This window comes from Buteo buteo, chromosome 15 (assembly GCF_964188355.1).
Source record: "Buteo buteo chromosome 15, bButBut1.hap1.1, whole genome shotgun sequence".
Lineage (NCBI taxonomy): Eukaryota > Metazoa > Chordata > Aves > Accipitriformes > Accipitridae > Buteo > Buteo buteo.
Window position 1 is genome coordinate 22,106,887 of NC_134185.1, and position 11,313 is coordinate 22,118,199.

Consider the following 11,313-nt stretch of genomic DNA (forward strand, 5'->3'; position numbering starts at 1 on the left):
CTCTTTCTTTTCACTGGAAAATATCGCTTCTTGCCCTAACCACACCTTGCTGGCTCTCCAGCTAGCTCATGAAGCTGATGTGGGACCATAGCTGTTACTCTTGGCATTCTTCAGAGCGATGTTCCAGGGGCTGGAACATCTGGTTAAGCACCTCCAGTGTGGGGATCAATAGTTGTTGTCTTTCATTATTATTAAGCACTTTGAATAGAAATTGCAGTTACAAAATACCAGGGATGTGCCTGATTGGAGCAGAAAGCAAAGCAGAACAGGTTTAATCTGTCACTGTAAGGGTTTCTTCTGTGTTGATAAAAAACCTCAGCCCTACTCCTTTTTCTGGCTCATTCACATGCTGACCAACCTGACTGATCGGTTGTGCAAGTTTAGGGACTACCTGGGGAATTGATCCAGGTTAAAAAGTAATCTTATACAAAACACAACACAGAACTGGGGAACAAAATGTTCTTCTTTGTGATGTTATTGGAGTGCAGGTTTCAGTGAGAAATCTCTCAGACATTATTTTATTTCACTTATAAAATACCTCACACAAAAATTTAACATGAACACATAAATGTGATTAACCCAAGTAGCTCATTCCAGGCTCATTTCTGAGACCAGGTTGGACCAGTCTGATCAACCACTTTAGTGGAATAGTGGATTCAGGCTATTCTTTGGGACTACTCTCACACTTAGCTTGGAGATAAAAAACAATTTGTGTAAAAGTTCAGTGAAAGCTGAGAAAAAAACCCCCCAAATCTAGCAAAAAGCAAAAGATTTTACTTACTTCTGTTCCTCTCCAATCTTCCTCTGTTGCTGTTGACAAAAAAAGAAGGAACAGAAATCAAAATGAGCATTTAAATAATTTCAAAAACCTGCCTGGACTGCTTTCACTTCTTCTTGAATTTTATTAGTTCTCTAATCTCTGTCTGCATTCAAGATAAGCAAATATTGAAAGCAAGCCAACCAGCACAGTGTCCACAGGTTCACATCTCAGTTAAAAAGGAAGTGTGACGGCTCACAGTTCTCTAGAATTACTCACGCTCACTGAGCTGGGAAGTAGTCTCCGTGGCACGGAACAGAGAGCAGAGGAGGTAAGTATGCCTGAAATTATTAGAACAGTATATCTGTGAGTTAAATCATGCTCTATTACCCTCTCAGTAAAATGGTAATAATTGTACATAGACCTCTTTTGTAGACCATTTTGGCATGTACTGGCAGAAAGAGTTGCAGAGAACTAGGGGCTAGAGCTGGTCTGTGCTTGAGAGGAGGACGGCTGTCCAGGGCAGGGTTATCTCAGTGCTGGTGTGGAAACCGAAGTATCACATGGGCTTTTCTGTATCACTCCACAAAGAAATTGGAGTCGTAGCTGTGAGATAATTAACTAAGAGTAAAAGTGTGTGGTCACTGTGGATTTAGGAGAATAACTGGCAGACACCTTTGTGTCCGCATTTGGACAGAGATTTTTGAGATGTGTTTTTGAGATGCGTAGCTGGCTGGTACGAGCACGCCTGAATGTTGTTTTTTTTTCTCCTGTCGTATACACTAGATCATGAATAGGCTTTCCAGGAAACAGGGCAAGGCTTTTTGTCCATGGTATATTTTTTCATGGTATATCCATACATTGGTAAGAAACAAGCAGTGCAACAACCTTTGTCCCCAAATGATATAAAAAATCATGGTTTTGACAGAACAAGATCAAGGTTTCTGTATGCTGTGCATTGAATGTGTCCCCTTTTTGTTTCCCACAAATTCCTTGCTCTTTCTCCCGTATCAGCAACACTTTTCACTCGTTCTCCGTATCTTCGCATCCTTAGGACTTCCCCAGCTTCGTTACCACAACTTTAATTTAAAGATGTACCAATCCCTTGGTTTCTAAACGTGGCTTTTTCTCCATTTAGCGCTGCGATCCGTCGGGGGTTGCTTCAGTCAGTGCAACGCAGTGAAGCACCTCACAGGCTTTGAGGCGGGCAGCGCCTGTCGCCGTGAGGTGAGGCAGGCAGCCCCCCACCACACGCGGCGGTGGCTCCCCTCGCTCCCCTGGCTCCCCTGGCTGCCCTGCCATGGCCCACGCCGCCGGCATGGGTAGAGGGAGGACAACGCGAGCACAGGGGTCGGTACCCCCAGGGAGGAGACATCCAGCCACATTTCTTCACCCACGGGTCTGTGGCAGTAGAACTGAGCTTGTGCATCCCTCCAGAGCAGAGGATTTTTTTGTTGTCTGACGGCACCAAGCACGGGTGTTAACAGAAGCTGAATTTGGTTAACCTCCTAGACCAAAGGCATATGTTTGTCTTAAAACGCACGCCCAAGGAGTGGTTTAGACCGGGGCCTGCCACAGCCTTTGCGGCACCTGAGGGAGGCCCGTGCGTCTTCCTGCGGCCGCTGCAGGTAACCCGGCCCTGTCGTGTCCCCGGTCGTGGCAGCGGCCGCTGTGGCCCTTCCCCTGCCCTGCCAGCCGTCAGCCATCCCCAGGGGCTTTCTGAGGCATCTGAGCGGGAGGACACGTCCTTGGCGGCGGGGGTCCGAGGGCAGCGCTCCCGCCGAAGGCAGCGCTGCTGGTGCGGGGCCAGGCGGGGAGCAGGCGCCCGGCCGGGGTGGTTCACAGAGCGGGAAGGCAACGGGGAAGGAGAGCACGAACTGGAGAGACGCTAGTGATAACAGGTGGGGTGGGCGGCCTCCTTTCCAAGGAGCGCCTGTTGCGGTAGTTCAGATCGCTTGGCTGGTACGTCTTGCGCGATCGGCGCACTCGACAAGTCTGGGCAAGGGCGATACCCCGACGGTGGAGCCGTGGTGATATCCCGACAGTGAAGCAATAGCAAACGCAGCAGTCCAAGAGGGCATGGGAACGGTCACATTGCAAGGGGAAGGCAGGGGACAGAAACCCCGACAAAATTCCAGATAGGAAAGTCTCTCTTTCCAAATATATTTTAACCCATATAAGATAATGCTTGTGATATCCAAGTCTGGGAGTGAACTTGCTTATGTCATTCCTGCCAAGGCTGGTACATTGTCTAATGGTATTGATAAATAGTTCATCTACAGAGCAGGGAGGCAGAGACCGGCATGTTAAGCTCACTGAAATCCATGGACGTATTGTTCAACTCAAAGACTGCAGAACAGACACAGACCAAAACCTTCAAACCTAGATGCTCCATTTGTAGCTGGCTCAGGTACAAGTGTCAGTCTCTCTCTTCAGTCTCTCTGTTACTCTTCCCCAAATGTTTGCCCTTCCCTAGTCACCACAACAATGATTAATGTCTTTTCCTGGCAAATATATGGCAATGGAGTTAAGAAGACACAAGATAACAATCTCATAAAACAAGTAGGTGTGTTTAAGTAAAATAACACGTGTTCAGGATTACCCATCCTAGTTTGCAGAAATTATGCTTACTATGGCAAAAACATTGGTAATGAGACAGAGAATAAGTAGAAGGAGGCAGAAATTGTACTAAGACTTTCTGAACACAGCATCAGTCACAAAATTCAGAAAGAGAGCTTGGTAGTTAAGCTAGAGCTGTTCAAGAGCTACTGACATCCCAAAGAAAACTCTGCAGTCCCTCAGATCCTAGAGGAATCCTGACAAACAATTTTTACATAGGTTGCCTTCAGTTACATTAGTTTTTACATGAGTGTAGCATACACTTGTATATGAGTAAAGGGTATTGCTGTACACCTTTCTTTGTTTTTCATTAGAAATGTATCCTGAGTGATGTTATTGTGAAAATCTGAAAGCTAAATTTCAGTGTATTGTTTCCAGAATTTTGCTGAAATGCATTTTGATAAAATTTACCAGCATTGGATTCTTTGTTGGAATTATTTGTTTGTTTGTTTCTGTGAGATGACAAGCAAAGAAAAGGAGATAACTCTGTATTTTCTTACTGCAGGTTATTTGCCTATAAGGACAACAGATTAACAATGGAACCATCAAAAGAATATCTATTCAAATACAAAGGGTTTTATTTTGCTGCAAAAAATACTTCACTTGAGTACGTAGCTTCCCTGGAGGATTTTGAAATCAAAGATAGTGACATATTTCTAGCTACTTACCCAAAATCAGGTAAGAATGGAATTGCTTCTAAAGGGGGGAAAAGTTTGCCTTTATTCAGCCATCTAACTGCAGAATTACCTCGAGTTGTTAGTCTGCTTTTAGATCTGTATTATCTCTGAGTATATGCAGTGTAGCATTAAGTACAAACCCTGTGTAGCCATGGCCTGAACAGCCAGACACAAGGTTCCTGCTTGTGTCCAACTGAATTGGTCGACCTTGTTCTTGGACTCAGTCTTGTAGGTATATCAGAGCAAGCTACACACAAACCAAACTGACCTTCTTTGCCTCACAAAACACATATGTAGTTTTGGTAGGGCTGGGTGCAGGACTGTTGGAGGTCAATGTGGGATATCTGGAATGATTTGTGGGCTTACATGGAAGATGGTTTGGGGGTTGCTGCATCCAAATTACAACCAAGCAGGAGACCAGAGCAAATGTGAGTCAATGATATATACCTCCTTTCAAGGATAAAGAAGTACTATTTACCTACATAGCAATACAGGACACTAGTGTGATGAATTCTGCATTCCTATTTCTGAAGAAAATGCAACTGAGCAACCACCTGGCTTCACTGTCATCTTACATGGAATCTAACGCCTTGACATGCCTAGACCTGTATGTTTCCATACAGGCTCACTTTACACTCTAAAACCTGTCTACCTGTTTTTCAAGACTGTATTTGTTTAGTGATTAGTAATTAATGACTTGATCATGCATTAAGCAGTGATTTATGACTGAAGCCTTGACATCTCTGGTACCAATCTGTGCTTGTAGTTTCAAGGCCTCTGCTATGCTCTTCCGTTTGTGCTCTTGGGAACCTCTGCCATTATCCTTTGGTTTTCTTCGGCGGCCTCCAAGATGCAGCCTTTGGATAACATGACTGGTGTTTTGTTAGCATACATCCTTTTCCTAGGATCACTGAACATCTTGCTGGAGTTCACTATTCCCTCAGGTATTCAGCGAAATACCTGAGGCAGAAAGATATTCTTGAGCAAAGCCCAGAAGGAGTGGCAGGGAGCAGCAGGTGTGGTTGTGGTGAAGGTAGATGTGATATGAGAAGCCCATAGAGGGGTTGTGGGTGACAGAGTGAGGGGACAGGGAGCTCAGGTGCTGCTATCTCATTATGAGGCAGCACTGGTGTGAGCTGTCCAAGTAAGGCAGAAAGGGAGGATGAGAAGGCAGTGTTTAAGGGGTAAAGATGCTATGGCAGTGAGGTGAGCACATCGTTGGAACTAGGATTTTCGTGTTGCAAAGTGATAGGCTACCCTGGGATGGGACGGAGTTGGAAGATGATTTTGAGTTATGAATTACACAGAACGTTATCTCTCTGTCATTCACACCTTTTCCTCTATCCTGTCCCACCATCCTCATTCTTCCTCACCAGTTATCAATCTAAGGTACCCTCCAATCCTTCTGTTGAATCTCTACCACTGTGCAGAAAAATTGTCAAGGTTGGTAACGCCAAGCAGAGCAAGACGGTCAGCACAGCTGTGAAATCACTGGGTATTGTTCCTCTGAATCCTAGGGCTATTTCTTTTTCTTGCCCAGTGACTTTAAATCTACAACATGCACACTGTCTAATTTCCAGAACCAAGAGCTTCCTTCCCAGGTGAGGTCTTAACAACTAGGCTTCAGTTTCAGACACCTTCCTTTCTCTCTGCTTGTTCAGGGTAACCTACAGCAATAATTCAATGCTTTTCTGCATTGATTTGAATTCTCTCACGTGTCCACCTTTACTGGTCTATGGTATAAAAGGCGAAAGGAACCAGCACTAGTAAAGTGCCGAGAAGGCCAGAGGACCTGGATTTAAACAGTTCTGCTCATTGCCCAAGTGGGCTAATCATTCAGGACTTGCCTCCCACCATTACCAGCTGGCACATGAACACATATTGGCACAACAGTCGGCCACCTTCAGGGTCCTGCCTCTCTAGGTCATCCTTGCCAGCAGCTGTGACCCAGGTGTCAGACCTTCCGCAAGGAACTTTAGAGAGCCTGTTGCCACAAGCATTTGCTTGTGCTTTACAAGCATGGTGTTATCAGCTGTTTGTTTCATGACATCTCACAACACTTTGCAGGAGTTCTGGAAGCAAAGGGCTCTTCCAGATCCACTCAGTATGAGATCTTTTTAGGTGCATGGCCCACAGAAATGCAGCAATTCATGTTGCCACAAGAGGGTGAGGACAGACATAATTTGTGTGGAAGTTGAGTATATGGGGTGAAGGAACTGAAGGTTTAGTTACTGACCATGGCTTTTCTGCAAGGATGAAACAACAATATGCTTTCTTCTGCACTCAGCAGTCACCAAGACAATGTTTGCTTTCTTCAGTATGTGAAGTTGTATTTGTATTCACAAAGTGAAACTCATTATAGCTGTGCAGGGTCTCTGTTTATGACAATATACTACCTTTAATTAAAAAAAAAAAATCAAGCAAGGTTCAAATAAAAAGGTTTCCTTCTTAGGAACTGTGTGGACTCAGAACATTTTGAGCTTAATAATTCATGAAGGCCACCGTAATGGAACAGAAAATGTGGCGACCATGGACAGAATCCCATGGCTGGAATACAAGACAGGAGACATTGATTATGCAGATCTTCCTTTGCCTCGTGTTTTTGCCACCCACCTGCCTTACTACTTAGTTCCAAGAGACCTGAGAAACAAAAGAACATGTGTAAGTGATGTTATTTTTACAATTTCCTTAAAACCAATCATGCCAATTTGCCCCAGTGAATTGGTGCAAATCCTATCTTTTTCCTCTTTCAGTTCCCCATGTCTCAGTATAAATATAACCTGCTTTGTATCTGTGGGGAGGCAAGGGACATTCTAAAGCCCCTTTCACCTGTTTCCTTTTGCCAAATTTCTTGTCCCCAACACTGTTAGAGAGAGGGGTGGTGCTTCTCAGGAGGATCTGCCAGGGTCAAAGACAGGCACTGATTTTCCTCTTGTGAAAATGTCCAATTCAGTGAAGTCTGAAAAAAAGTCTCCCACTGAAAATATGAGTAGGACGGGACTGTAGTATGTTAAGAGGGAATTTGAGAACTGCCTTTTCTTGCTCCTCGGTGCTGTGAGTTTCTGAATAGGACTCTCCATCATGAACTGTGCCATAGCTCAGGGCCTGTCTCCCATCGAAAAATGCCTCCTTAGAGGCAACCTCTTAGTGCTGCTGGTACTGTCTTCAGAGATACAGGTGTAATAGGAAACTGCAATGTGCTCACCATTTTCTTCACAGTACCAGTGAAGTTCGGAAGAGAAAGCTCACATGCAGAAGATTTTAAATCCAAATGATGCCCAACAAATAATGAGAAAATTGCCCCAAAATCACATAGAGCATGCATGTCAGAAAATACAGAAATTGTTGTGACTTCAGAAAAATATTGCTTGGGGGTGTGGATCTCTTCCACCTCTGCCCGAATATGTCACTCAGGTTGTTCGTATTTTGTGTCAAACCATTTCAGGTCAGAGCTTTTGACCTAGGTGTTTATTGGGTTTTCCTGCAATGTATTTAGGAACCCTTATTTTATATGCCATGGAACTAACGGGTTTGATTTTACTAAAGATAATTAGATAAATTTTCAATTAAGCAGGAATCAAAAGTAGTCATTTTACCCAGTTAGAAAGGCAGTCCGAGAGCATGATTCTTCCATCTCTCCCTGCAGATATTTGTAACCTCATAAGGGCGACATGCCAGGCTCTATTTTCTCTCCCTAATTAGACACTAAGTGTTAAGGAGCAGAAACTTAGTAGAAGCTGGCACATGCTGCTAGTTGAGTGGCAGAAGGCTCCCCATCTCACTGCTGGTGCCTGGTCTGTGCCTGAGGCAGCAGCGTGTTGTCAGGAGTCAGCAGGGGCCAAAATAACCCTTGCCTGTAACAGCTCCTTCTCTTAAGATGCCAGGGCTCCCTCCTACATGTCATTCAAAATCTGCCTGTGTGCTGCCTCTGGCACCAGCACCACGGGCCAGCATCACAGAGCACTGATGCTGTCAACACAACCAAAGCTTGGATTTACAAGAAATTCTTTGTTTCATCGTGACTGTACACAGAAATGTGAAGCTGAATCAACATAGTGATCTTCTAGTTCTGGCTGCCTTGCACAAGTGAACAGTATCACTGAAGCCTGTAACACTGATCCTGTGAAGAGAGTTAGCTGCAGGCACTGAACAACTGCAACTACAGAAATACCACCACCTATAAACAAACTGACAGCACTATGTTATCCAGAATTTACCTAATGATTGTCACATTCAAACCATCTTCACTCATTTTTAGCGGGACCTGTATGGAAAAATGCACTGATGGTCAGGGTAATGGAGTCCTTTAATATCTCTAAGACTAGTCTTCTTATTGCTTTACAGATTATTTATGTCACCAGGAACCCTAAGGATGTTATGGTTTCTTACTACCACTTCTCCAAATACATCTCCACACTAGAGGAAGTACCAGATTTTAACGATTTTATGGAGAGATTTTTAGCTGGCAAAGGTAGGATATCTTTTTTACTAAGGAGCCCAAATACTATTGCATGACTGCAGATTGAATGGAGATTAATTATAACAATAAATATAAATTAGAGAATCTTCAGCTATGCTGTAACCTGAATCCAAAGCTGCGGTGGCTGTCTGAGCTTGACATAATTTTTCTGATGAAAGCGGGTCCAAAGGGAGTAGCATAATCATGGCTTTGTTGCTCCCCAACAACATGCAAGCTGCTTATTTTATCTGAATTGGATGATGATTCAGAATATAACCATTATGACTGAAAATCTCTTTCTGCACTTGGTTAGTGGAGCTGAAACCGTAAGAATAGACACCGTGCAGCAAAGACAGAGAAGCTTTTTGCTTCTGCCAGTATTAGTTCAGATTACTAGAAACAAAAGGGGGTTTGCCACATTAGCTCAGAGAATTGTCACAAAGACTGTGAGCATGCGTCCCTCAAATTATCAAAAAATATTATTTTAAAAAAACCTTTTAAAGACCTAAATGACTAATGATTTTACTGTTTTACTGCTCGCTTTTAATAGTATTGCTCTTTATTTTTTTGAATAATTTCCCTTGCTAAGTACTTGCCAGTTCGTGGCTGGATCACGTTGAAGGCTGGTACAGTCATGCAGAGGATTTCAATATACTCTTCCTTACCTATGAAGAAATGAAAAAGGTGAGGTCAGTTAGTATCACTGTATTCAAGATATTCTCTTCCTATATTGAGTGCATTTTCAGACAGCTCTTTATAATCACACTTCGTATTGGAACATGCTTAATCCATTGTGGATTAAATTCAAATTGAGACTTCTGAGAGGATGAAGTCATTCGTTGCGTCGGTTCAAGGTCTTATAAATTGCTAGACAATTACTAGGTAAAATACTTTCCAGTACTACTGTATGCATTTAGTTCTTTGCATCATCAAGACTCTTCAAAGTAACATTATTGCAGGATCTCAGAAGCGCTGTGCTGAAGATCTGCAACTTCCTAGGCAGGAAGCTGAGCGAAGAGGAATTGGACAGCGTTGTGAGACAAGCTGCATTTGAGAACATGAGAAAAGATCCCAGAGCAAACTATGAGAACCTGCCAGATGACATGGTAGCAAAAGACAAGGGCAGTTTTCTACGAAAAGGTAAAGTGGAAGCAGTCTGATGCAACAACTGTTTAATCCCACGCTTCTTGGTGTGAGATGAACCTAGGATTTCTGGTCTCAGCTGGAATGCCCCATTTTTGAGAGGGAGAGTTCAGGTTAGTGGCAAATTAAATTCATAAGAGGTGGAGTTTTATTGCTGTGGCATCAGTGATTTTACCTATTTTCCTAAGGATAATGAAAAGGTAATTTTTACTGAATGTAACATCAGTTGTAACAGGCCCATCAGATATAGGAAAGGATTTAAGGGTTGTACCAAGCCAGAGGTAAGATAATAATTTTTTTTTTTTTACTGTTTCTTCCTTTTCAAGGCACGAGTCACCTTAATTGTGTGAGCACAGACCATCTTGACTAACTACCCTCCAAGTCCATACATGGCATCCCTGGGCTCCTGGGCATTGCTAAGATGTCCTAATGCTCAGTGTAGGAGGAAACCTCCAGGGATTAGAGTGGTACACTGAGAGAAAAATGAGAGGTGTTACTTTTAATAATTTCCTCTTTGATCTCAAAGGAATCAGTAAAACAGCAAAACAAATGAGTTGAGTAACTTCTATGAGAAGTCAGGATTATACGTCTACGCTGTGTTTTATTCACAGCACCTAGATTTGGAAGCATGTCCTCAAAGGAGCACACAGAGCCTCGCTTGGCAGGGGAATGCTGAGGAAGCCAGGTGCTTCCCAACACTAGCACTCACTGTTTGCAGCAGGCTTCAGAGAGGTGCATGTTCTGCTTCTCACCTTCCTTTGCTGCCTCTTCCCTCAGGCACTGTTGGGGACTGGAAAAACATCATGACAGTCGCACAGAGTGAAAGGTTTGACAAAGTTCTTAAAGAGAAAATGAAGACCCTGCCCATCAAATTCATCTGGGATCTTAATGATGAAATGTAGGCTGGTTTTGAGTTTCAGCATCCTTTTGTGTTTATACTGGATGGGCATATGTGAAGTTCTGGAAGAAGAAAATACATCAATTTTCAGCTATGTTATAGAAACAATAACAACACACGAACATGTGTTGTCTGAGGAAGCTATTCAATTCCACTAGCTTCCTTTTTGTAATTTTACAAGGTATTTTAATTAACTTTGAGTAAACTGACTTCCTTTCTTCATGTTTGCTTTTTTTTTCATTGGCTTTAATAATACCAGAGTTGTAGACAACCAAGTGAGGATAGATTGGTGTTGCTAAAAACTTTCTGAAAAATGTTTCACTTATGCATTTTGTGAGGCTTATTTTGTAGAAACTTCTATGTCCAGACTGGAAGTAAGATTGACCAGCTTCTGCATGGTTATGCTTTGATACGTTTGAGTTCCTATTTCCTTGGTAAACACCAATACTCAAGCATTTGCTATTAAAGTGACCTTTAAGTTGCCTTATCTGGTGTTGCCTATTGACTGAAACACTTCATTGCATTGTCTGTTATGGTTCTCGAGGTCAGGTCTCACAATTTGCTACTTGAAATATTGAGACAAAACACTAGCCATAGTCACAGCAGTTTTTAAGTGAACATCCACTCTGTCACACCTGATGATCTGCTGGAGCTACTGATGTAAAAAACTACCAGCTGTCTATGACTACAACCTTCCTCATACATTCATTGACTCACTATCACAGTTTAACCTGTCCGTGATTCAACTCCATGCAGCAGC

The 11,313-nt window shown here is 43.0% G+C and overlaps 1 protein-coding gene across 1 annotated transcript; it reads left to right on the forward strand.

The window, feature by feature from the left end:
• The first annotated feature begins 964 nt into the window (after positions 1-964).
• On the forward strand, positions 965-11,030 carry LOC142039642 (amine sulfotransferase-like). Its single transcript, XM_075046384.1, has 7 exons — positions 965-1,088; positions 3,882-4,054; positions 6,506-6,714; positions 8,398-8,524; positions 9,102-9,196; positions 9,472-9,652; positions 10,433-11,030. The coding sequence occupies exons 2-7, from the start codon at positions 3,913-3,915 to the stop codon at positions 10,555-10,557; spliced, it is 879 nt and encodes a 292-aa protein (XP_074902485.1). The 5' UTR covers positions 965-1,088; positions 3,882-3,912; the 3' UTR covers positions 10,558-11,030.
• The last annotated feature ends 283 nt before the right edge of the window (positions 11,031-11,313 follow it).

Coding starts and splice junctions, on each gene's coding strand:
- LOC142039642 (XM_075046384.1), top strand. CDS start 3,913: ATGGAACCATCAAAAGAATATCTATTCAAATACAAAGGGTTTTATTTT. Junction 8,525..9,101: donor GAGATTTTTAGCTGGCAAAG/GTAGGATATCTT, acceptor TCCCTTGCTAAG/TACTTGCCAGTTCGTGGCTG. Junction 9,197..9,471: donor CCTATGAAGAAATGAAAAAG/GTGAGGTCAGTT, acceptor ACATTATTGCAG/GATCTCAGAAGCGCTGTGCT.